The 27,817-nt window shown below is 38.8% G+C and overlaps 1 protein-coding gene across 1 annotated transcript in view; it reads right to left on the bottom strand.

Moving 5' to 3' along the window:
• Positions 1 to 22,510, bottom strand: part of LOC121318560 (von Willebrand factor-like) — a 65,365-nt gene extending 42,855 nt beyond the window's left edge. The window contains exons 1-16 of the mRNA XM_041255356.1: positions 22,343 to 22,510; positions 17,099 to 17,153; positions 16,231 to 16,404; positions 15,889 to 15,991; positions 14,364 to 14,572; positions 13,420 to 13,541; positions 12,258 to 12,474; positions 11,463 to 11,585; positions 9,171 to 9,282; positions 8,983 to 9,029; positions 7,425 to 7,561; positions 5,983 to 6,121; positions 3,520 to 3,620; positions 2,558 to 2,753; positions 1,407 to 1,619; positions 541 to 781 (exon numbers count right to left, since the gene is read on the bottom strand). Of these exons, the coding sequence (XP_041111290.1) occupies positions 541 to 781; positions 1,407 to 1,619; positions 2,558 to 2,753; positions 3,520 to 3,620; positions 5,983 to 6,121; positions 7,425 to 7,561; positions 8,983 to 9,029; positions 9,171 to 9,282; positions 11,463 to 11,585; positions 12,258 to 12,474; positions 13,420 to 13,541; positions 14,364 to 14,572; positions 15,889 to 15,991; positions 16,231 to 16,404; positions 17,099 to 17,153 (2,189 nt within the window). The 5' untranslated portion in view covers positions 22,343 to 22,510. The remainder of the gene's footprint in view (positions 1 to 540; positions 782 to 1,406; positions 1,620 to 2,557; positions 2,754 to 3,519; positions 3,621 to 5,982; positions 6,122 to 7,424; positions 7,562 to 8,982; positions 9,030 to 9,170; positions 9,283 to 11,462; positions 11,586 to 12,257; positions 12,475 to 13,419; positions 13,542 to 14,363; positions 14,573 to 15,888; positions 15,992 to 16,230; positions 16,405 to 17,098; positions 17,154 to 22,342) is intronic.
• Between the last annotated feature and the right edge of the window lie 5,307 nt (positions 22,511 to 27,817).

The following is a 27,817-nucleotide window of genomic DNA, read 5'->3' as shown; positions in this document are numbered from 1 at the left end:
ATAGCTCCTTTTAATAGAATAAGCAATGTTATCACTGCTCTGCTTCTCTTTAGTTTTGCTGTTTGTTCCCCCCCTCCCTCAAGTACAGATTTAGAAGTCTAACCTGCAGCCTCCTGGTCTTTCATTACTGCCTGTGCTGTGTCTGTTTGTTTCAATGACAGCTTGTGCCTTTAATAACTTGTAAATGACAAGTTATTAAATAGTGTCTATTGCATTCAATCCGGTTCCTCTGGAAAGGTCATGTATTGATTTTGAATTATTGTTTTAAGTAAACTGTTTTGTACTGTACTTGTCGTGCTGTATTGAACTACATGGTATACTCTGCATGGTACATAATACTGTTCTATAATAATGGCTTTTGCAATATCATGTTGTCATGTCATTGACATGATGTCAATAAAAGACCTACATTATCTTCATATCGTTTTTTTTTTTTTTTAATTATGTCTCAATCCTACAATTCAAGATGATGCCTAGCTGTTGTCCATAACTGTATGTATGCTCTCCATTGTTAAGAAAGGTGTGCCTCTTTGCTCTTACCATATGGTGAAGTGGCTGGAGAAGACATCACCGGGCTGGAAAACATCTCCGTCATAATGGCAAGCACACTGGGCCCTGGGCACACACTCCCCATGGTCGTCAGCGTAGAGCCCCGGGGGGCAGTAGCAACCCTCCATACACAGCTCCCTGCAGGCTGTGTCAGGGAAAGACAGCGAGCGGCAGGTCTGGTTGCAGGGGCTCCCACACTGCTGGTACACATGGTCCTCAGCACAGCTCATCTCTGCGGGATAAAACCACTCATGAGTGAAAACACGGGAGCCAAGAGGTTCCTCTCAACTGGCTGCCTCAGAGGTATGGTGGCGCCAACACCTTATTCAGACAATTCAAGGATAAAGGTCTGTAGTGATGGGCAAAAATGAAATATTATACTATGTTGTTTCGCCTTTAATTGATCTGCCATAGGGGGTATATTTGAATTTCGTGTGCTGATACTCTTAACTGTACTCTGAATTGTCTAAACGAGGCTGTAAATTGACAACGAGACCATGAACTGACAATGACTCCTACACCCGTGAAACATACTTTGACAGATTTTTCAACTGCCGCTAATGCCAGATTTACTGTTATTATTAAATACAGCTGCTAAGAAACCACTCAAATGTATATATGTGTCCTCTAATAAAAAATACACCCTGAATTTGCATGTATTTGCAGTTTATAGAAACATTAACAAGTTGTATTGTTACACAGTTTAACCATACTGTAGCTTAAAGAACTATGGCTAATAAAATAGAACATTTTTGGTGCCACTGTTATGTGTTTGGTCTCAGAGTGAAACTTCTATTGTCTTTTTATGGAAAAACAGCTTTTTTTTAAGCCTGGTTACAGAGTGATGGCTCCCTTACCGCAGAAATCAGGCGTTCTCCAGTTAATCAAGACCCCCTTCCTGGCACAGGCGGTAGCGTAGCTGGAGACAGCAGAGCACAGGCACTCCTTCCCGTCCGAGCAGGAGCAGACGTCGTAGCGGCAGTTCTTCACGAATGGAGCGGGGTTCACCTCGTAGTGGCAGGGTTCAAAATCCGGGGACATGAGCACAGAGCAGGCCTCTGCGTACCGCACTGAAACGAAAAGCGATACAGACTTAACCCATTAAGTGCCATTGTCTTCATTTGAGGACAGGCTACTTTGTAATTTTTTGGAGCATTTTTAACTGGCATCTACCTGTTATTTTAATTTTCTCTTTAATTGTGTTGTTATGATAACTTACTCTAACTTTGTTTACTGTAAAAGTTAAGTCTAAATGTAATGTATGTAATCAAATTACATAAATACAGCTTGTGTTCTGATTTTTTTTAAAGAAAATTGTATTTGGTATTTCATGGGTTAAACAAGTGTGTTATTAATCCACACCTCTCACCACAGCTGCAAATACAATATACAATACAAGAATAAGTGTGAATAAATGAACACAAATAAAACAAAGCAATATTAAAGGAAACAAGGGCGTACGTTGCTTGTCCTCTGGTGTAGCTGAGTGTATTGTGTAAGGTCAACGCTGGTGCATTAGCTCAGCTGTTGCAAAGTACAAAGAATTAAGCTGTAAGCAAACTGCAAAATCTTGAGCGAGCAGGAAATGGAATAACAGGTGGTAAGAGTGTGATGAAAGTAAAGTTTTATGGAAACAACTATGATGAGAAAATAAAAAGTAGAATGTAGACATAGGAGGTAAGTTTAACACAGCTTGCAAGCTTGTTTATCTGTCTGTATAAATTGGGAGTCATACATCTGAGAGCTTTCTCCTCCCAGAACATTGTGCAGGGGTATGCTCAAATTGACTCCCAATGGGAAGGTAATATGTCCGGCTGCCTAACTATTGCTTAAAGCTACTGACCATTTTAACATGTCTAATGTTAATCTCTTCTTATGCATGTGTGCTTGGAGACATGTAATGCTGTTTAAGTTAAATCAGGAGTCGGTCTTGCTTCTACTTTATTAATTTATCAATGTAAGAACTGAAATCAGCAACCTTGCAGTTGCTTGTAAACACATCTCTCACCTCGCTTAGGGTTCAGGCTGCAGGGGTCCAAATCCTGTTTGGTCACATCCTCGCACTCCCCGTTTATCTTCCAGGAGTTGCCGAAGCCCCCAACTTGCGCCTCGGCCAGGCCAGCCGGGGTCAGGAAGTCATCGCCCTGGTTACCGTTGTAGTTTCCACACAGGCCGCACATTTTACCAGAGTACGCTGGGCTTAGCTGTCAACATGGAACACTCAACAAGGTGAACATATTATACAGATTCCTGTTACAGGTGAATTCTACACCATAATTTCACCATATAACATTCCTTGTATAATGTGCACTCCTAATATAACACTCCCCACTTTTAATGTGCTTGTCACATAAAACGTGCTTCTCCAGTGTGTTAAAAGAGGAGGGGTTAAGTAAGGAATAATAATTTGTAGTCAGGCAGTCCCAATATGAAAGCCTGCATAAGACCGGATTAAGAACTGTCAGGGCCCTGGGCACAGAATATCCTGACATTTTCTGTCTAAAAATGTCAGGTCACATGTCAAAAACACTCAAACCATTTTAAAGGAAGGGGTGTCAAGCGTAGTAAATAAAAATGTAAAATTGTGACTCGTATTTCCTGCACTTATAGTGGGAGATATATATATATATATATATATATATATATATATATATATATATATATATATATATATATATATATATATGTGTGTGTGTGTGTGTGTGTGTGTTTTAAGGCCCCATAAATAAAAAAATGGACAATGAAAGATGTAAGCTCATAATTAAGGGGCCCTAGCCTTCTGAGGGCCCTTGCCTGGGCCACGTAAGCCTGTCCATTAATACGGGCAGGATCCTGCGTACAGCTTCTAAAATGTGTATAGCGTGCATGCAATGTTCTGAAAAGTATGGTAATAAATGTGACTTGAGTAATGTTCTGAAAAGTATAGTAATAAATATGCGTGGATTACAAGTTGAAAGGTGGTGAAGATACCTTCAGCAGCAGTTTGCCACGGCCGTCCCAGTCCAGCTGAAAGTCCTCATTGTAAGTCAGCCGCACAGATGACATGACGGTTTGCTGGATCCGAAGGGGTCCTGTAATGCAAGAAGCACGCTTACTGTGAGAATGAACCTGCTGCGTATACCTGGTGCTCCATCTTCTGCAAGACACTGCTGGTATGCACAGCTTGCACACTTTATTACCAGGATCTGTCTATGCAGTATACCCTCCTGATCCTTGAGTGAAGTTCAAACAAATTCCATAGCGTTATGAGAAAAATGTACTGTGGTATAATGTTTTTCTATTGTATCTGCTGTTGTGCTTTGTCTGTGTATCTTCTTAAAATCAATGTAAAGGCAAGCTTGTGGAAAGTTACTGGTAAGGACACATTTGCACAGGGTGTCGGTGTCTGGTAGTCTTCTGTTGTAATCTCTTGTAGTGATGGATCTTATTAGTAATGTGTGTGTGTATTGTGAGTGATGTTTATTAGAAGGATCATAAGGGTACCAAACTACACTTGACAACAGTTACAAAAGAAAGAAATGCTGTAACCACAGGTTAGGTATAAAAGGGGTTGTTTAGAATACAGTGGTTTTCAAACGGTGATGCGTGTACCAGTACTGGTGCGATGGGCTTGCAACTGGTACGCAACGGCATTGTTGTTTATGACCATATGATTCCTCAACCAGAATACTCCCTCAATCACAGCAGTGTATCTGTTTGTACCACTGAATCAGAGATATGAGAAATTATCATGCAGGCCTCCAAACTGCGAATAAATGGTTGCAAATACGACATCATTTTATTTTATTTTTTCTGGGTTAGGCACACAAATGCTGTCTCTCACTTTAAACGCCTGTGTCAATGCTTATGGATGCGACATTACGTCAGTCTGTTTATATTAAAAAAAAAAAAAAAAACCGCATATCACGTTTTAATGAACTGAAGCGCCAGAAGGAAGGTCACAATACTTGCTTGTAAGTGCAGAGAGGTATTGTATTAACACCAGCAGAATACGGGAACTCTGTTTAACTTCTTAAACTTGATATTTAAGAAATGTAGAACAAGAACAGCGAAAAACTAAAAAACTAAAAATGCACACGTGCCATTAACAAACATGTCCTGGAAACTTAAAATAATTAATGGAGAGCTGAAATGCAGCAAACAGCTCAACAATTAAACTAAATAAAGGTTACCATACCGAGCTGAAGAAGGTTATCTTTGTGAACTCCAATAAACCAACGTTATGTTTCGCCAGTCATATCGCAGAGCGCCAGCTTTGAGTCAACACGAACAGTTTTTCTCGTCTGTTATCTTGCATCCCAGATATAATAGGTGTAGTTACATTGTTTACCACCAGGGGTTTAAGGACGATTTTACTGTGCAGCAGTTTTTTTTTTGTTTTGTTTTGTTTTTCGGTTAGATGATAAGATGATAGTTCTTCAGCCAAAGAAGCAGGCACAAGTACCGTTACCATAATGAAAAACAGTAGCGTGAGTTTTGTACAAAAGCAGTGTCAGCTGTTGCAGGGAAAACAAAGTATCTTTCTCAAGTTGACCAGAAATACTTGGAACTGTAATTAGAAGGTGTACTGCTGAAAATGTAAGGTAATAAAAAAAATCATTTACTGCAGTTTACTTGATTGCAGTAATAAATAAATAAATAATCACTAAATTTAGCGCTCAGCTTGTGGTGATGAAAATATCTAAAAATATATATGACAATGTGCTTGCTGTGGTATATTTAATATAAAAAAATATATATAACAGAATAAATTCACTGCAATTTAAACTTGTTTTTACTGAAAAATAAATGCAATAATAAGAGCTGTCTGTGTTACATGCTGTCACATCACACTAACAACTGGACACAATTAAAAGTGCGGTCACCAATTCAATACACAACACTTACAGAATATTTAAAATATAAACATGCTGCTTTAATTGCCATCATAGATTAACCATTCAGCAGAATGAGGCAACAAACACACGAGTGCAGACACAACAAACCTGGCTATAATGGGATAGGTCTCGGTTTTACAACAGCCGTTTAAGATTGCACATAGTTACTAGTACACCTGGTGGTCCCTGCTGGAAACACTGGTACTTGAGATGGAAAGGCTGAAAACCACTGGTTTTCACTGTTGGACCAGAGGAACGAATAAGGACTGTCATCCCTGAAACTGGTAATTATGCACATAAAATGTCTTTTTTGTATTGCATACTGCATTCTGTAAGTCTAATAAAGTATTAAACTAAAGCAGTATTTGAGGAGTGTATTGCTTGTTCACACCATGTGATACTATTTGTATGTCAAAATCTGAAAATGTTCTAACAAGGACTCAGCCCATTGTAGCCATCTTTGTGCTATCATTTTACAGATCCATTAGAGTGCTGGTGTAGGGTCGCTGCATTGCCATATGAGCCCAGGGGTACAGTAGCAGGTTCTGTTACATACCTTGTATTAAAGGAGTCTGAATATCCAGGCCATTTACCGACACCGCTCCCCCGTGCTTCATCTTAATGGTGACATTGGACAGCTTGTGGAAACGCAAAGTGGCTGACCTGGTACACACTGCGTCCTGGTCATCGGCACACTACGAGAAAACATTTCAGCATTTTAATACACCGGACAGACTCATGTATCTGAACTAATGTACTCTCTTCTTCTTGTTTAGTAATCAAGCAAAGCAGCGGTTCTGCCAGGCAACTCACTTGGGTCAAATCACGTCAACATCAAGCATATTATAGGCTCTTCTAATACCAGATCAAATCGTCAGTCGAATAGTATTTGTCCTTCGATAAACAATACGGCCAGTGATCAGCAAGGAAAGGATATCTTACCTCATTCCATTACGACCCCGCTCTGTGCCAGAGTTCACCGCCTCCTCCCCAGCCTCCACCTGCTTCTTGACTTTATCTAATGGGGAGGGCAGCTATCCTGCTCCCCTGCCCATGGCTACTCTGCAGTCAGCCTCTCCATTTATCTGAGCTAATTTATGGGCAGGGGTACCTCGAACAGTGAGGCCAAAGGCCAAAAAATCTAGTGCAAAATATGTATAATGTGGTAGTGTTGTGTAGTCTATGTTTTAATAAATAATGTATCATGTGAGTTTTCTAATTTAATTACTTTGTAGCATTTTCTGTTTTGTTTATCATGTCCTGGGGACATTTTTTTTTTTTTTTTTTTAAAAAGCACCTCTATGGACTAAAAAGTGCTCCCAAACATGATCTCTCTGTTCAGCTGATCCCTTATAAAGTCTCCAATAGTAAAAGTATAGCAGTGTGATAAAGCACAGAGAGGTATGGATCTGTCCCCCTGCAACAGTCTGCCCCAAGTTGATATAGAAATGTCTTGTATTTCTTTCTGATGTATTTTGTACATCTGCTAAAGCTGAAGGAACACAAATATACTTTTTCAGGAACAGTGGTTTGAAACCTGGTTCCAGGAGGCCAAGAGACCTAGCATGAGGCAACTTGCCTATATCAAACCCCAAGTCTCTCCTGATGTGTCATACAGTGGCCTGAAATCTAATCTCCTAAAACCAAGTTCTAAGCTACAAAGTGGTTTTGTGTTCCCTCAGCTTAAGAGCAAACCCTTTTAATATAACTATAATGGGACTGAGAAAATATCTGGAGAACTTCACATACAAAATGGGACTATTTATACGGTGGCGTTCTACATGCTGTACTCTGCTGTTTTACATGTTAAAACTGCTCAACTTAAAATAGCAGCATGCTTAAAAAAAAACCTGCCGTCTTGTGCTTTTAAATCAGTCTGATACCAAGCCCAGTCTGTTTCCATGGGCTGCAAAGCGAGATAAGCCCAGTTTGAAAAGGGACTCTGCCAGCCCCAGTTAGGATCGTGCCTCACCGGCAGAAATAAGAGGTTTTAATTACCTGGACTGTTTCAATGACGACAGCAAATTCATTGTCCTGGCAGTCCTTCGCAAACAGGTACTGACAGACACCACTGAAAGTGAAGAACTTGTTATCGAAGCTCTTGAAGTGGGACTGCCCAGTGACGAAGCATTCTCCTGCAAGGAAAACCCAGAGTTAGGCAAGTCTGCAGCTCATAAACACACAGCTTTCATGGAAACCATGTGCATAATCCAGTCTGAGTTTCAAAGAGTGACTTGATTTGAGAGGAAGGCTGTTTAGTCCTTGGCAGTGCGAGTTTTTCAGATAAGCTCACAGACAGATAAAGACAGATCGAGTGAGAAAACAATACCTCAATATTGGATCAACAGAGCACAGAATCACTAAACTTCATTGAAAACATAAAAAAGTAGACAAGTGAAAGGGAACTTTGAGCTGAGATTTGAACACAATGGATAGCACACATTTTCTGTCATGTTCTAACAGACACTTCCACAGGAAACACACACACATTTGTGTTGTTCAAAGTCAAGCTGTTTTTCCCACAGAGCTAATATTAAAACCCTACAGGTAGGACAGAGTTAGTCATGACATTTTCTGTTTAAAGGGAAAGCTAATCAACCCAGCTTTGTGTTCCAGGTAACACGAGCCTTTCCTTTTATAAAACAATTAGGAGGTCCATTTTTCATAGTGTTGAATGTGAAATAAAGGTGCAGCATGGTATAAGTGCCTTTTCAATATTCAACGGTGCCTTCATAATTAAGGTACAAAGGGTAGAGAAACCTGAAACCTGTGCTGTGTTGAGTCATTAGCAAGATATTTTACCTGGTCAGGTCTCAGAATTCTATTGGTTTTAGTACAATGAACAGAGATCCCTTGAAATCTAATCTCTATGTCAGCAAAAACAGTAAGGAACAAAGTGAGCTATATATTACATCTGAATAGCAGAGACGCATAGAGAAGGGTGGAATCATAGTCAATGAACACAAAGCCTTTTGTATTTGCTGCTCAAACAAAAACACTCAATTTAAAGGTTTATTGACCAAGGTTTTAAATACATATAATTAATGTACACTGTAGGTTAGCTTACTGCTATTAAACGTTTAGCCATTCACTAAATATTACTATATGCCCCATGACACAGAAACTGCCATGCGTGCTGTTGAAGTATTGTCATTATATTGCTTCAATACTGAAAAGGTTGGTTGATTTGTTGTGTAAAAAAATCTAATTGCTGTAAACCTGTGCTTGGGTTCGACTGTATTTACCAGCTGGGTAACCAACAAGAAGCCAGTAAATGGCTGTTCTAATTCCCAGTTCTTGCCTGGTCCTGTTCACTCACTTTTCTGCAGGTCAGCTGTTTGAACCACGTGACCACGCCCTGCAGCTTTGAACTTTATTATGTGTTGGAGTTTCAGATCTGCCATTTGTTAGTTTTCGCACCCACGCTAGTCCAGCCGCTCAGGGATGGTGCAAGCGAGCTTCAACCACAAGGCGGTGATGCAGCGCTCACACACTTTAAAGGTAGGGTGTAGTCAGAGCGGTGAAACCATCATGAGCTTTTGTTATGAAATCTTACCAGGGCACTCTTCATTGCTGCACTCCCACAGTCCATGTCTGCATATGCTGTAAAACAGAAGCACATTTCCATCCTTAACAAGTAAGTCTCATGATAGTTCTATTACAATAGTAAAAAAGTGACGGGCCACTATTTAAAGAATGCTGCTGTTTTTCCTGCTCTGTGTTGAGAGTGCTGTGTGTACTGACCAGGTGTTGCAGTCCTGGGCGATGCTGGAGCCGGGGGGGTAGCGGCGGCCCGTGTGGATGCAGGAGCACTGAGAGGAGTCGACACAGCGCTCTCCATCCAGAACCTTCCCCGCTGCCAAATACAGAGCGACAGTGAGAGATCCAGTAAAACAGAGAGACAGTAACTGATCCAGTACCACTGTGACAGATACAGCACCACAGACACTGTGACAGATCAGGGACTGAAATCTTGTGCACCAGAGCTGAAACCCTCATAGGGTTTAGAGCTCTTTCCTGCACAGAAAGGGCCTTGTTCATGTCAGTCTTTCTGTCATCTTTTTGTATTATTATTATTATTATTATTATTTTTATTATTATTATTATTATTATTATTATTATTATTATTATTGGCAGCAAGGTGGCGTAGTGGTTTGCACTGTTGCCTCACAGCACCAGGATTCTGCATTCAAATCTGGCCTAGGGTGCTGTCTGTGTGGAGTTTGCATGTTCTCCCTGTGCTTGTGTAGGTTTTCTCTGGGTACTCTGGTTTCCTCACACAGTCCAAAGACCTGCTGGTCAGGTTGATTGATCACTCTAAATTGCTCTCATTGTGTGTGTGGTGTCCTGCAATGGACTGGTATCTCATCCAGGGTATAGGCCTGCCTTACACCCTGTGTATGCCAGGTCTGCCTCTGGCTTATCACAAACCTATAAAGGATTAAGCAGTTATTGATAGTGGATGGATTATTTGTTTATTTAGCAAATGACTTTATCCAAGGCAACTTACAGAGACTATTGGAATTACACTTTAGGAGAGTGTGTCATCTTTTATCTATGTATTAATTTATTTGATAATAGGTTTTTGGAGTTCAGAATGATCAATCTTAATTCTATTTTGGGGCATTTCATGTAAATTGATACTAGGTCAGCCCTTAGGTAAAACAAAATGATAGAATGATAAGCCTCCAATTCAAGAAGGCTTTTATTTCTCTCCCTCTTTGGAGAATATTCAAGTCTGTCATTTGTGAGTTGGTATGGAAACTTGATCATTTAGGGAGAGGAGGTGCCACAGAGCTAAGGAATGAACTAGAACTTCAGGGCTTCACTATGAATGGAATTACAGAATCATGTTATTCCAGTACTGGCCACTAGGAGGAAGACTCTCCTTAGAAGTTATATTGGAATTTCATTTCCATCACAAATGTTGACACAAATATAAGTATAATATATATATCTATTATATATTATATATATATATATATATATATATATATATATATATATATATATATATATACATATACATATATATATATATATATATATATATATATATATATATATATATATATATATATATATATATATATATATATATACACACATTTTTTAATCATTTAAACCTTCACCTAAGGAAAAAAAAAACTTTTAAATTTCATTGTTTTCATTTTTGTACACTGCAGTTATACCTTCTATCAAACCTATACATTCATCATAACAAAGCATTAGGAAGGTAAAGAATCAATTAAAATCACATTTTCAAGTGACTTGATCTTGGAATTAATATTTTGAAACAATGATGGATTTTGTCCCAATAAATTGATGCAATTCATTGCAGTAATGACTTACAGCAAGAGATTGCACTCTTATTATCAGTGGACCATGTTGAGCTACTGTCCAACAAAGAGCCTAACTGATTACCAGTGAGTTTGTATAGAGACATAAACAAAACATATATCACAAACAAAAAAGGATAGTTTACTCAAAATCATATTTTATAGTATAGCAACTATTCAGCTTCAGAAGTTTCTCAGTGAACATGTCGTTCAGAACACAACATACAGAAGCAATGGGGCTTGGGTAAGCATTGTAAAGAATAACAAGGTACGGTAAAGCATATTTATAAACATGGCAAATCAGGGGAAACTATGGGAAATGTATAGCATAACCATGGGAAAAGCAAGGGGTGAAACTACAAAATGCCATACAGGAATACTGTGGTGAATTACTATAAGGGCAAACCCTATTTCACTGGATTTTAATTGCATTAAGTGGGCTGTAGATTAATCCAGAGGTAAAACGATGGATGAAATAATAACTAAAGAGTGAAGAAATTGAGATCAGCACAGCTTAGATCATAGGAATACAGCTCAGTGTGCTTAAGAAAGCCAGCTTTGGGGTTCTCAGTGAATAATAGTTTCCATGAGCAGGGATTGACTGTCAATCCGAGCTCACCCATTGCTAGTCTACCCAGTGAGTGTACTTGTTTTTCTCAATGGAACGGCCCCTGGCATGCTAGGATCCTGAACTCACCTGGGCAGCTGCAGCCATCGCTACAGCCCTCCTTGCACACTTCATTGATGTGGAGACTCTGGCAAGTGTGGCTGCAGGGACTGATGCACTCATTGTATTCCATACCAAAGGGACACTGCGGACCTGAAACAGAACAGGATTGTGTACATCTATCAGAACACCTTGAGTCGTCATTTATATCCTTTATACACCTACCTACATGAAAAGCTTAACCCTAAACCTAACACTAACCCTAAACCCATTTATAACTCTAACCCTAACCCTAACCCTAACATTATCCCTAACGCTAATCATAACTCTAACCCTATCCCTAACCCTAATCTTAACCCTAACCCTAATCATAACTCTAACCCTATCCCTAACCCTAACCCTAACCCTAACCTAAACCCTAACTCTTTCGTGATACAATTGTGTATTACATATATTGTGCAAAAAGATGCAAACATTAAGTACATTGTAACTATGCATAATAACATTGGAATTATGTGTAAGTACACATGTATTTCCTATGTAACTACTATGTAAATAAACAGTCATAAGACACATGTAAAGTGTTACAGCAGATTGCAGTTTTTTAGATGTCCCCACCCCTTTCTCTGATGTCCACACCCCTTTCTCTGATGTCTCCACCCCTTTCTTTGATGTCACCACCTGCTTCAGTCCCCTGGTTGTTGCTAGATCTCTGCTCTATGTAGATTTGCTTCCTCTTTGCACTTCGAGCCACTGTAATAAGACACCCCTCTTGATTTTCTTCAGGCTCCAGTCACAATGTTTTATTACCACCCCCATACTCACGGCAGTGGCTCTCTGCGGGCCAGCCCTTCAGGATCACGCCTCTCTGGGCGCAAGTTCTAGCGTACTCCAGGAAGGCGTGGCACTGGCACTCTGGACCCTCGTGGCAGTGGCAGGTGTCGTCCTCGCACATGCTGACAAAGGGCTCGGGGTCCACAATGTGAGCGCACTTCAGAAATACAGAAGAGCTGGAGAGGATCTGACACCTTGACATAGGATCCTGTGAGAGACGGGTAGAGGGTGGGTAGGGGGGAGAGAGGGAGAGAAGGGATAAAAGGAGGAGAGGGGAAGGGAGGGAGGGAGTGAAGAGGAGATGGAGAGGGTGAAAGAAAGAAGCCATATATATATATATATATATATATATATATATATATATATATATATATATATATATATATATATATATATTACCTCAATATTAAAAGGTCCAGAATTCAAACTAGACAACTAACCTGATGTAACCTGGTGTAGTATATGTCAATTTTAACTGGTGTAAATGTCACAAATCTAAAGGATCGGAACATGGTAGATAAAATTTTAAATCTGCCAAATAGCATACATCTAGTCAAAACACTGATCTAGGGTTGACAGAAACCTAACCATGAGTACTACCCTGAACTTGTACACTAACATGTGCTTTTGAAATCTAATATATACAGTGTGGTGGGTCGAGCCAGATTTACAGATTCGTGCTGATTTGAACTCGGCTCTCGCCAAGATAAGCACCAACTAAGATGTCGTTTTACAGTAAACTAATGTGATCCACTTGCATCCCCATCCATTTGCGTTTCTTTCCATCCGATGATGTTGATATTCTTCTGCCTGCTGTTGATGGCTGAAGTGTAATGCTGGCTCCAGGGATCAGCTTATTTTGCCTCCCCAGCGCACCGCACACACAATGGCTGCTATGCTGGCTCCGGGGATCAATCACAGTGCAGGGGAGGCGTGTTTTTATTGGCACATTTTGGACTCCACTTACATTCAATCGTAATCCACAGTGGAGAGCCAAAATAACTGCAAAAACAAACCCAAGACTGCTCAAGATGAGTCATTTTAATGGTATTAAAGCTAACTTAAATGTTACATTTGTGACCGCCTTGCTATTTGCACTTCTATTTTGAAGTTCAGTGATTAACACGCCATCTGTTCCCTGTGCTCACAGTACCTCTTGTGTCTCAGTAGAAACATTGCAGGTTTGGCTTGGGGGCAGCACCCTTTTGCAGGGTGCTCCATCACCATGAAGGGCCCAGGAATTAGCAAAGTCGTAGCTGTTCTCTGTTAAAAAGCCTGGAAAATAACATAAAAATCATGGATTAAAAGATGATTAGGAGTCATTGTTGCACGTAAGTGACCCACAGAACCGCGACAGGCATTGTACAGCCCACGAAATAAAACTTCTATGTAAGGTCACTTTTTGGGTGATTTAAAAAGCTGAAGTTTGTCATTATCAACGTATGGTTTTATGTACACTCCATTCATTGATTCTTAATTCAAGTTGCAAATTATATCATTTGAAGTGAATCAGTCTTGTTGTTTTCTTTTTCTTTTATTGATACTAAATGTAATTTAGATTTTGGTGGTACTTCCAAGATAAAAAAATAAATAAAAAATAGCCACGGTCCAGGAAGTTAAGCATAATATTAATTCAGAAATTTTAAACAAGTAATCCATAAGTGTCTTTGTTTTATTTGTGTATAATAAATGACTGTGCTGTCAACTTGCTGAACACACTGCTACAGTTTTACACTTATAAAAAATGTGAATACAAAATAGCAAAACTGGGACGATTTAACGATTTTACACTTTCTGACCAGGGCAAAGAATTAAGGCTGTAACTGGGACAATCCTGGTTTTCTCATGACATCTGGTAACCCTCGCTGTAAACATCACAGAGAGAGATATTCCTCTGTGCTATCATCATGCTTTTGGTTCATATTATTCTCCACAATAGACCAACCTTTTCTTTCTGAGTTGCATTTCCCCTGACGTCTTATTAAGTAATGTATTTCATGTATCACACAGTAATGATAGTCATAACAATTACAGTATGTGGCTATATTCCCGTGAGTTATGTCAATAAATAACATGTCATCAAACTCTAGAGCGTACCCTCCTGAGCCATGTAGTCATCCTCAGGGACATCGTTGAAGTTCCCACAGAGGCCACACGTCCTGTTGGAATGTTTTGTGGAGAGCAGCGTGTGAATATTCCCGTTGTTGTCAATCTTCATCTGGAAGCCATACTCCTCGCTGGACACCTTGTAGTATCCTGCCTCCATCTCTATGAAGATACCACTGGAGGCATAGGGAAGTGACAGCCTGGGGAATAAAAACATGACAAGGGAATTCATTCATTGAATATTATTAACAACTTGATTTTACTTTTATTATAGCGTGACTAGGAACATCTAAAATCGTATTGCGCATTGTAATTATTAAAGAATAACTAGTTTCAAATGTAATTGTATTTATTTGTTTATGTATTTTGCATTTCCTTTAATATTTTACAATAGCAATCCGTCTGTGATGATCATGTGTACCAAGTGGACCAGTAAGTGGAGTTTTCTAGCTCTAGGAGGATGATAAGTTGGAGTTATGTGCTCAGTGAACTATGTATAGAAAATAAAAATGATAAGTGGAAATGTCTGTGTACAAAAGATAAGTTCAAAGACATGGTTTCGACAAGAGAAATAATGTGTACTGACCTATATTTAACTTAATTAATGTTGTAATTATAAGAGATGAAACACAAGCCTACAAACTTCTGGGCTGCTCCCACATTGAGTTAGTATCATTCTCTCAGCTCAAAGCAACTCAAAGCAGCTCAAAGCAGCTCAAACAACTCAAAGTAAATCAAAGCAGCTCATAGCAACTCAAAGCAGCTCAAAGCAACTCAGAACAACTCAAAGCAGCTCAAAGCAGCTCAAAAAAAACTCAAGAAAACTCAAAGCAGCTCAAACAATTCAAAGCAGCTCACAGCCACTCAAAGCAGCTTACAGCAAACTCAAAGCAGCTCACAGCCACTCTAAGCAGCTTACAGCAAACTCAAAGCAGCTCAAAGCAGCTCAAACAATTCAAAGCAGCTCACAGCCACTTAAAGCAGCTTACAGCAAACTCAAAGCAGCTCACAGCCACTCAAAGCAGCTTACAGCAAACTCAAAGCAGCTCAAAGCAGCTCAAAGCAGCTCACAGTAACTCAAAGCAGCTCAAAGCAACTCAAAGCAGCTTAAAGCAACTCAAAGCAGCTCAAAACAACTAAAATCAGCTCAAAGCAGCTCAAAACAACTAAAAGCAGATGAAAGCAGCTCAAAGTAGCTCACAGCTGCTCAAATCAGCTCAAAGCAGCTCACAGTAACTCAAAGCAGCTTACAGCAACTCAAAGCAGCTCAAAGCAGCTTACAGCAGCTCAAAGCAGCTCACAGTAATTCAAAGCAGCTTACAGCAACTCAAAGTGGCTTACAGCAAACTCAAAGCAGCTCAAAGCAGCTCAAAGCAACTCAAAGCAGCACAAAGCAGCTCACAGCAACTCAAAGCAGCTTACAGCAACTCAAAGCAGCTTACAGCAACTCAAAGCATCTCAAAGCCAGTTAGTTCTATCACAGAAATCTCTTGATTTTGTTCCTGTTTAGTTTCACCTTTTCTCCCCCTGAGTGACAGTACCGTCCAAAAACAGGTGGATTTCAAAGAACTCTCCCAGATAGACAGACACGCTTTTTCTTTGCCCCTTTTGGAAGTCACCTACAAAGAGGAGAAAAATAAATAACCTACCAGCAGTTCATGCTCAAGTATTGACAGTCTCAATGTGCTCCCATGACATGCAGTAAATATTGGTTTTAACATCAAGGCTCTTGGTTTACAGTCCAGGCCATCTCCCGTTCAGAATCCAGTCACAGGTTGTAGGTGTACTGAGACATTGAAACAGAACAATGATCCCTGCCTTGTCACATGCGGTACAGTCTGTGATAATGCACACTGACCCAGCAGCGAGAAGGAGCGTTTCTGACAGTCCCCTGCCAGCTTGTAGCTGCAGTCTCCACGGAAGTCGTAGAAATTCCCGTCGAAAGTCTGGATGTGGTCCTTTCCGAAGAGACTGCACCGGCCTGTAAGGGCGTCGTTACCCTTCCCAGAAACCAGGGCTGAGCTGGGCCAGTCTGTATAGAGGAAGCATCGTTAAATCAAAAGAAAACTAGTCTAGCACACAAGTTTACAGGAGAACTACCCTGGGGTAACAAATATGTTGGATAGCACTAATCTTGGACTACCTAAAGCAGCGTCGTGCTGATTGCGGCCTATGAGATCAGTGTGTTTTTCCTGACAAATTAATTCCAATGGAGTCCTCTTTGCTGTTGTGAAAGAGTTATAACTGAGGGCTAGGGGAGAGAAATTCATATGCAGATATGGCGCAGTTAAACTCTGGGTGAAATGACATCCCTTTTAAAACAGTGTAGAGGCCCTGCTCTGCTGTGTAATGTGTGCCTCTGAGTGTTCGGTGGCTGTCTCTAATCAAGCTGAGAAGGAATTTCTCACACACTCTTTGATGTGTCAGGCTGTGACACAAAGAGTGCAAGAGAAAATACACTCTTCACTTGATTACAGGCAGCCACCAAACACTTCGAAACATATTATAAGTCATTAAATCTAAATAAAAAAACAGATGAAAAGCTGATATTAACATATTTAATCTGTTCAGATAGATTCTTTTGAGGTTTTAATGTTTCAAATGCTTTGTCATTGACATTCTGAGTGCGAGATCTACTTTCTCAGCAACATTATAAGAGTAGCTCATGTTAATATGTTCCAATGGGGGCGCGGCTTATAATGTATATAATGAAGTTAATCACCTACCTATTATCTGCAAGACCAAAGCCCACACCAGTACCCTCTCCATGTAGAATTCCATCTGAGGTAAGGCATAGGAAACAAAACACACAAAATAAATGCAGGTAAATTCATTTGACTTTATAATAATACAAATATGATGGTAGCACTTTACATCAAGTGTCTCTAATTACTGTGTATTTACATAGTAATTACTTAGTAAACACATGTGACTCCTGACACCCAACACTGACACCTAATTACAATGTTATTAAGCAGTTATAATGTACTTAATGTGTAAAATACTTTGCATGATATAACCCTAACGCTAACTGTAACTTTAACCCTAAACCTAACTTGTCTCATAAAATTGGGTACTGCAACTGTACTTCTTGTGCATTCTTTTATGGGTCTTTCGGCAACAATGTTGTACTGAACTCTCAGTTGACTAACTGTAGCCCGTCTGTTGCTCTGATCAATTCGTGTCAGCCTCCTTTGGCCTCTTTCATCAATGAGCTGTTTTCAAACACCAGCTTGCCGTTGGCTAGATGTCCTTTGGGTGGTGGACCATCCTTGATAGACACGGGAAACTGTTGAGCATAAAAAACCCAGCAGCGTTGCAGTTCAAAACACACTCAAACCTGCGTGCCTCGCACCTACGACCATATCCCGTTCAAAGGCACTTAAATCTTTTGTCTTGTCCATTTACCCTCTGAATGGCAAACATACACAATCCATGTCTCAATTGTGTCAAGGCTTAAAAATCCTTCTTTAACCTGTCTCCCCTTCATCTACACTGATTGAAGTGGATTTAACAGGTTACATCAATAAGGGATCATAGCTTTCACCTGGATTCACCTCGTCAATCTATTTCATGGAAAGAGCAGGTGTTCCTAATGTTTTGTACATTCAGTGTATGTGTATATATATATATATATATATATATATATATATATATATATATATATATATATATATATATATATATATATATATATATATATATATATATATATATATATATATATATATATATATGCAAAGCGATTTACATACATTGCAACTATGCATAATAGCATTGTAATTATGTGTACTTACAAATCTATTTACTAAGTGACTACTATGTAAATTTGCAGTAATTAGAGTGTAAAGCCTTCTTGTCACAGGGCTGAGGCCTACCCCTGTAAATAGTATGGTTTTGTTTGTAACTAAAAGAAATGTGTTTCATTTATACAGCTGAAAGGAATGTTCAGCAGGTGATCAGGTTTCAGTTGAGGAATTGATCATCAATTAACCCTGGTCACCTGCCTTTAAAAAGGGACTAGAGAGCCAGCTCTTGGTTCTTTTGTTTGGTCTTCTTTTGCTTGGCGCTTTTGACCAGCCTGGAGGGGAGGGAGAAGAACCTTCGCCACTGTGCGTGGAACCAGCGTGAGCTACAAGCTACTGAGTGTTAACTGGATCCGAGTGCTCAGCATAGGGATTCATTTAGGGGATTGTAATCCTGTCCCAGTTTATTTAGAGTGTGTTAGGGAGAAGTTTTCTGGTGTGGGACCTTCCTTTTAGTGGGAGCAGTGCTGAGCCACTGGATGGCAAACTTTTGTTTGTTATATTGTTTTGTGTTTTTGTAATGATGAACACATATGTGTATTTCCTTCCACACTAGGATCGCAGGTACCCTAGTGGCGGCCACCAACCACTGCAACTGCCTGTGATTTGTAATAAAACCTGAACGTAATTTTTTTACTGGTGACGAGGCACTTTCTCAGCTACATGACCATAACCACCAGAAGCGACACAAAGGCGATGCGGCACGTTTGAAAACTGCCAGATCTATACACTATTAAAAATTGCTATTGACAAAACTGTGAACAAGACCGGTACATATTCGTCAACATGATGTAGAAATTACGAGTGTCTTCTCTGACGGTATTTCAACACATCTGGTAACAAATCATACAAACCAGGCTTATCCAGCTTCCATTTATTGTCTTTCAAATCTGTATCTATATAATTGCGATGCCCTTTATCATAAAGCTGTGGGTATTTTTTCAACAGCAAGTATTATTGTTTCTATTGTTGAAGCTGTTCTCTGATTGATCAATGCCCTAGTTGATTGGTGTCAAATCGCCAAAAAATAGGATTCAATCCTATTTATTTTGCTTCGCTCAAGTGCCTTTTCCAGACACCGCCCAGATCGAACGTGGTTTTAAAGATAGGGCTGGGTCGGTAAGGTATACCGGTTTTTCGGTTTACTGCGGTTTCGGTACATTATGGTATTAATACCGTTCCTTTTATTCTACACAGCAATTGTCGTAATTGCTTTATACAACGGTTAACACATTTTTCAACTGCAAACACGCTTCTTCTAAATCAAGCGATGGTACTTGCAGCCTTAGCAAAATGTCTGAGGAATGTCTTTTTCTGAACTATACTATATTTTGAGGAAACTGTCAACTGCACAAAATACACGTTTCAAATGCTGCGTTATGTTGTTATCCAGAGCTTGCTGCACCAGCGGCTCTTGGCTGCTGTCTTTCACACGCAGTTTTTAGAGAAATGCCTTCTCCAAACCTTGCAGCGCAGAATACATTTTCAACGTCCTATGTTTACATTTGTCTGGATTATCAACAGTCAGTTCAATGTAATTGATTAACATTAACTTTATTGTAAAATTATGCATCACTTATCATGGATTTAGTACATTATGATTCATTATAATTTATTTATAGATTTCTTTATTTAATATAGCGTTGATAAGGCTGTTACACAGCTTCAGTATGATGATAAAATGTCCTTCGCCTCCGCTAACAAGGTGGCAGCAGTTATTTGCATTACAATTAGCAGGTCACTCCTGATCTTTGCATCCTAACTTTGGTTCACAGCTGCAGCCAGCAGAGGCATGTGACTGCACCTGGGCCCAGCCTCTGCTGGGGCCCATACCAAAGATATTCTATAATATATATATATATATATATATATATATATATATATATATATATATATATATATATATATATATATTATATATATATATATATCCATACAGCAGGTATTTTTTATTTGTTTTGTGAAGTTAACCAGAGTGGATTTCATTATTAGGTAACCATAATAAGAATGGCATAGACTGTTTCTGGAGTAGACTGAAAACTGCACCTTTCACTGTCAGCTGCCAGTCTGAAACATTCTGAATTGCGTATGTGTCATTTTTAAAGTTTTCTGATTTTCTTAATGCGTATAGTAACAAATCAATAAAAACTCGTTTAAGTCATGTATTTACATTACTATTTCAATGTTTTGTTCAGTAAATATCAGTAGAAGAAATTACAGCTAGCTATCAGCATTTGTAAAAGTATATAATTGATAAATTATATAATTTATACTTTAGTAAATACTGCATTTTTAGGAAAGATATGTTGTTCTGTGTCATTGTATCTTTTTATTTATTGTGATTAAAATAACAATGATCTCTGTTTTTGCAGTATTTCGTAATTTCCGATAATTACACTGTAGCCTACTTAAGATTTTGTGCACAGAGCTAACACAATTACTAATGTAACAGGAGGAGGGTAGGAGGGGAGATGTTTTGGGTAGGGGGACCTGTTGTGCGGGCGTATTGTTGGTTGTTCGGGTGAGGGAGGGAGGGAGGGAGGGGGGTACATGTCAGTTATGTGCAGGTGGGAGAGAGGGGTCTTAATGAGGAGCAAATACTGAATGGCTGGATGTTGTGAGCATGTGTGGAGTGTGATTGTGGGGGTTATCTAGGGTGTTTACTGGGCTTTGTATGTTGCCGCTGGGGGTTTACGAATAACTTTGTTCATTAACCTTAGCCTTAACCATAGCCTTTTATTTTATTACCTCCCTGTTCCCTTTCCCTTTTTCTTATTAATTTAATAAACTTGGCTTGAGACTTGTGAAAAAGATCTGATCTGCTCCACCTCATTCGTACCCACAGGGGTTGTATATGGTTACATTATTCTACAGGTTAATGAAACCCTAATCTAATCATGCCCAACAGATGCTGCATAAAAATTGTGATACAGTTTGACAATCTGACCTACATTTTACATTGCAGTCTCAATCTCATACATTTACTACTGTCACTTGTTGCATCTCACTCTAGTTAACATCACAAAACAAGAATACTATACAAAAAAAAAATGACATGAAGTTGCTCTTGCATTAATAACTGAAGTGTAATATTCATAAATATCCCCCCCCCCCCCCCCCCCCCCCATTAAAAACAGTCTCAGCCATTGACTCATTGTGTGACCCCGAGGAAGTCACTTAACCTCCTTGTGCTCCTTCTTTTGGGCGAAGCATTCATGTAAGTGATTCTGCAGTTGATGCATTGTTCACAGATCCTAGTCTCATATCTTGTAAAGTGCTTTGTGATGGTGGTCCACTATGAAAGGCGCTATATAAAAATAAAGATTATTATTATTAAAAGTGCACACACATTTTTCTTATATTGTGTACATCTAGTAATACGGACGAATTGTCGATAGGGCGAATTGTCAGGGATGAATTGTCATGGACCCAATTATTACAACTTTATAATCAATTCCGTAACTCACTGGAAACCAATACAAGGACCTGAGCACTGGAGTAATATGTTGAGAAAGACGAGTGTGAGAAAGCAGTGTGGCAGCTGCATTTTGGACTAGCTGAAGCCTCTGAGTTTATAGGCAGCTACACCAACAAACAAGGAATTACAATAATCAAGACCAGAGATTATGAATGCATGTACTTTAGTTTCTCATCCTAACCTGTATGCATTTTTTATTTCACATCTTTCTAGCCACCTACCTAAACCATGTGTTGATATTTGTAATATAAATATTTTCCCCTTATATGTGTAGGCTATGGGATCATTAATGAAAAAAAGAACAAAAGGATTTATTTAAGCACTTTAAATGAATACACTCTCACTCATCCACCAGGGGATTGTGAGAAGGGTTAACTAATGCATGAATGCCTGTCTTATACAGTGCATGCGATCAACATTGTTTGTTTAGTGGCAGGTATACCAGTAAACAAGGAATTGCAATGATAAAGATGTGACATTTAAACCTGGTTACTCCTAAAGCATATATGTTTCGGGTTAAATAGAACCGAGCATCCATGCAATAGATTCACTGGAGACTCAGATATTCCACAGGTTCTGAACTGGCAGAAGGAATCGTCTGCAGTCACTGTCTCTCAGGGTAGAATACCTTCTCATAGGAGCATTTAGGGAACCACGAGGCAGGCTTTTTAAGAATCAAAGCTTACCTTAAACTTCAGTGAAATGTGTTCAGGTCTGCAGTACAGCTTTTCTTTAAGATGCTGTAGTAGTCCAGTCCCACTGACAGACAGCTTCAATCTGAGTAGGCCATGGCTCTCCCTGCCAGTAGAATGGGCACGAATAGAACCAGACTGGCTTTGAGTCAGTTTATATAAGCCAGGAAGTTCTGCTTAATAGTTGGGAAGAGATATGATTGCAGCATTAGATCCTGGAGGTGACGAGGACCCTGGCTAGTTAATTGCTAGAAGCAAAACAATGGAAGGAAATGAGACAACAAAAACAGACTGACAGATTTCTCTTTGCTGAAAAAGAAAAGGGAAATATTTTCAATTCCTAGCACGATAATACGTTTTTAAAAAACAGCAGGGCGGTCCCCAATAGCATGTGAAATACAGAATAATCATACTTTAATCTGTACCGACCGTCTAGAGCTGCAACAAGGTCATTCTCATTAGGATTTCCATTGCTACTGTACTGTTGCTGCTACAAATCATATTCAATGTATGTGGCCCTATAACACAGAACTTTAAGAACTGTTTTGAGGAATGTTTTTTAAGGAATGTTTTTGAAGAGTATTTATAAGAATTCTATAGTGTTGAAAAAATGAGAATGAACATCTTACTTTATTTCTGTAACTAGATTCGGTTTCTTGTATAAAACACCTTTTTTTTCCTTTCTGGCAACACATAATGTGCTGCATATGAACAATTCTGGTTGTGAGGCTGGATTTAAGATAATAATAATAATATGTAGAGAGGTGGCTAAATATTATAAGTGATACAGAAATGGGCACTACAGGGTTAAAACTGTTGAAAACAGTTTTCTTGAACTTGACAATGAATACCTCAGGGAAACAGGTTCTCAATATAAAGTGGAAATCTTTAGTAAGTATCAGTTTCATTGTTTTTTGTTTCTAATTAAAAAGTATACAATCCAGCGACACCAGTCCCTAACATAGTCTCTTGTGTACACTCTTTTTTTCCCAAAAGAGCGAACTTCTAATGTTTCTGTATGTTAAAAATATCTTTGTCCAGTGAACGAGTGTTTGAAAACAAACAGTGGAGGTACTTATAGGTTTTTGTTGCCATGGTAACTACACTCACTTATTTATATTTAAATCTATTAATGTGTTGTGATGTAATTTACTAGAGTTAATGATGTAACGATCTACTATTCCCATCTACGTATTGTATATTATCTTATTTTATTTCTTAAACTAAAAACTGTAGGCCATTCATGTTGTGCTCATTTTTTGTAAAGTGTTGAATTATTGGTTCAATTACTTTCTTTTTAAATTTCTTATCTTTGAGAGGTGATTCTGTTTTATTTTATACAATGATGTACCTGTCTCTACTACATATTTTATTTTGTTAAATGTTTAGCAAAATATACCTTAAACAAGGTTGCTAGTTTCTTTTGACTGAATATTTATTTTCTCTATTTGCAATTTCACTTTTATCTTTACAGATATATTTTCACACTTTGCATGTGCTCATAGAGGTCTGAGGATCACAAATCAATTGTTTCAGTGAACTCACACTCATTAATTAGCCTAGGATGTCTGCACAGTGCTTTCAGATACAGGATCTCTTTGTACAGTGTTGACGGGATGCCGTCTTTAGCACTTTGCCAAATGTCCTGCCCTTTAAAAATGTTACTGCAACAACAAAGCTTGCAGGACTCTTGCATGTGTGGGCGGTTTGAAAAAGGGTTCCAGTAAACCAGGTCTGTTTGTTTTTTGAAGGGAGCACATAGAATAAAGATATCTTACAGTAGGCGTGTTCTGTAAACACTCTTAAAACCCACTAGAGCCCAAAGGGAAAGCCAGACACAAACCTTTTAGTTTTGAATCAGTACAAATCAGGGCTTTTTTTAATGTACTGTTTTCCAGTTTGGTTATAAAAGGCTTTATTTTCACACATGCACATATACAATAGAGGCTGCAGTGAATTACAAAGCTGTAATTGCATCTCTTGGTTCTGGTGACACCATAAACCTCAAGAACGAAGCTTGAGTGCTTCATGATGAATTCACCAGAACCCAGAGATGCAATTAGAATCTAAAGTGATTCACTGCAGCCCCATTAGTTATTGTCTGTAATCTATAATTCCACGACTTTAAAGGTTAATGTCGAAGTCCTTTTTCTTTGCCGTGTTTTTGTTTTCGTGGTCTTTGATGAATAATTCTCTAGCTTCTAGTGTGTGGATTTCAAAACGGGACACTTTCAGTGCTTGGGATTATTTTAATAAAAACAACAGTTAACGGTTTAAAGGACAAAAAAAATGGCAGACAAATTCACAAACAGGCAGTGTGTCATTGTTAAAGAAGCTTAATAAATAAAGCTTAAATGATAAATGTTTCGACTAGTAGTCTTTATGAAGGCATTGAAAAGTAATTAAAATTTAAACTTTTCTCATTGAATTTGTTTAAAAAAATGCTAAAAGAAACTTAAATTTAATAACAAATATTTCGACCAGAAGTCAAAGACATTAAAAAACAATTCAAATCGAAACATGTGTCACTGAATGTATTAAGCTTCTTCTATTTCTAAATGTAATTAGAGACACAATGTAAAGTGTTAGTTTGCATTCCTTCATAGTGTAACCCAAGCTCAGCCCCATAGTTCACAATAACAAGCCCATAGTCTATATAATATTTCTGTTGACTGAGACAAATACAAAGTTTTGCTTTCAGTGCTTTGGGTTTGGCTGTTGGAAATGCATTCAGATCACAACGAAGCTGACATTTATTTATTTGTTGTTTGTCAAGGGCAGGCATTTGCAAAATGTGCAGAGATGGAGAGTGGTTTTTGACAGTGTGCCCCCGTCCCTCCTAGTTGAGATTTTGGATATCTGGAGGGCACAGTACAGCTAGGCAGAGCCAGGCGATTCTGTCTCTCCCCCCAGCTGAGGAACAACACAGCGCAGCACAAACACAGCATTCTGTTATCGCATTATAATGCTCGTCTGTCCTTGTCTGAATGAAAGGGCTGTTTAATCTGAGTAACTTTTGCCAAACAACCTTTGACACTCAAAATGCTGGTCTTGTGATTGGCGGGGAGGTACAGTATGCAGAGGTTCTGGAATGGATTTTTCAAATTTCTTTGAATTCTTGACTCTTTAAATACTGTAAAAGTGATGTTTTAACTTTGTCAGTGATTGGACACCTTGTCGCATTACTGTTTAGGGATGGAAGAAAGACTTCCACTGCATAGCAGTTTGATCCATTAGTGGTTTTACTAGGAGTTTACTGAGCTTGTTACATATACACTGTTTCTAATCAAGCTTGTGTTAAAACCTCTGTTATAAATCTTATTTCCATCCCTGCAGTCTTCCAAATATATTGATAAGCCTTTGTTTTTAATTATATGACCAGTGGACCTTAGATAACCATCAGGAATACTATTAATGCTGATAATACTGTTATTAGTAAAATAAATTGGTATCTCCCAGTAGAAATTGAGATTTATTATTTATTATGTATTATATACGATAAGCTCCAAATTAAAAGGCCTTCAGTTATCTTGACATGTTATACTGTACATTGATTTTCAATGCAGGATCATGTGATGTGTCTTTCCCCTCACAAGAATGCAGAACCTAAACAAACTTGTGCTGCTTGGAGACATTGTAATACTCATATGCCATATTCCTCTGCTCATGGAAGCTGCACAAATATGCAATGTGTCCCATTTGTAGGAGTATATGATAACATTAATCTGCAACTATGGTCATACTCTCCAGACCTCAAAGACACTCTTTAAAGAAAGCAGTTTTTTACTGTAAAGCCAATGGAACACAAAGCCACTTTTTTTAGGAACAGTGACTTGAAAACTGGTTCCAGGAGACCTAGTTTGAGGCAACTTTGCTGTATCAAACCCCAAGTCTCCCCTGGTGTGGCATGCAGTGGTCTGAAACCTGGTTTCCTGAAACCAAGTTCCAAGCCACAGAGTGGCTTTGTGTTCCCTCCTTTGAAAGGACTAGGCATTGCAGAGCAGGTTACTCTTGTAACAGCCAGGAAGCCTCCTTCTTCTACCTCTCTGCAGTGACTCTCAAGCTCTGAGCAATTCAACCCCCTGTTACTTTACCTGGCTTTTATACAGCGCACAGTAAATTATCTAAAGAAATGTCAGCCCAATCAGCACTCTTCATGGCTGGCAATCTACACACAGCAATTTGCAGGTAATTTCCTTTCTCAGTCCACAGTTAACCCATCTCTAGGGTCTTGGTGAGGCAGCATATCTAAACTCATCCTCTGTTTTTTCAAACAAAATGTCACTGAAAGGTCAACGCTTCTGGGTAGTCGGGAACGCTTTGTTGAATGAAGATGGACAATAAGGTTTTAAATGCATTCAAAATAACAATTTTATTATAAATTTTATGAAGAATTGTGAGTGAAAATAGGCTATTCCTCATGATCTGTATCTTTTCTTCTGTATTACTATCCAGAAGGAAACATTGCTATTTACAGTGTCACGCTTGTTGTAGATGCCACTGTCTTGCGTTGACGAGCTCCACAGCTCCTGAGTCAGTGAGTTATATGAACCCTTCTCCACTGGCACATCCAAACCATGAGGGCTTATAACGGTATGGGTATGGGTGGTTCTACACTGGCTGTTTGTCAAGCCGATCGAGACCCAAACTGTGAAACTCTGGCCTCGGAAGACATCTGAATCCAGCTGTGAGCCGAGCTGAGCCAGGGGCAAGGTTAAGGATTTTCTTCCCTATGTTGCATCAGTCAGTACAGTCCAGAAAGAAAAACAACAAAGATGGCAGGCAGCGAGTGTGATGAGAGAAAAGTACAGCCTTGGAATGCTGAGGAAATGCAAGCTCTAGTTTCTCTGTGGGCTGATAGAAGTACTCAGGAAGATCTGGAGTCATGAGTCAAAAATGAGAATGTTTATGCCTGAGTTTCTGACGATTTGAAGCAAATGGCAAACCGTGGTACAGTACACTTAACTGACACACTCATAAACACAAAATTCTAACAATTTTCACATCCTTGACCTTTATTATATTAATATAAAGAAAACAATGCAGAAAATAAAACAATTCTAAGCTTATTTACAAAAATATAGTATAACAAAATACAGCTGTACTATATATACAGCTATGGCTCTGGAGACACTTTCACAACTTCTTTTTTTAAGCACCCAAACAAAAAACAACACAATATCTTTGGCAAGTCATATTTTTACAGCCTTCTTTTAACCCCTTCAACAGAACTAATTGAACTTTAGTAAGTCGATATAATCGGTAAAATGTGTTTTGACTAAATGTTCAGGTTTTAACCCATTAAGTCCCAGGTAGCTCATTTGGAGAGGCAGAAAGAGGCTACTCTGTAAACAAAATAAGTATTTTTACAAAACATACATAACAAAAAATAGCCAGCTTTAAGTTAATAAAGTTACATAAATTAACTTGTGTCGGTAAGACACAACAGGCAGTATTTTCAAAAGTCCA

The sequence above is a fragment of the Polyodon spathula genome, chromosome 7 (assembly GCF_017654505.1).
Source record: "Polyodon spathula isolate WHYD16114869_AA chromosome 7, ASM1765450v1, whole genome shotgun sequence".
NCBI classification, from domain to species: domain Eukaryota; kingdom Metazoa; phylum Chordata; class Actinopteri; order Acipenseriformes; family Polyodontidae; genus Polyodon; species Polyodon spathula.
Note: the sequence above shows the minus strand (reverse complement) of the source record. Positions and strands in the feature narration are given on the sequence as shown.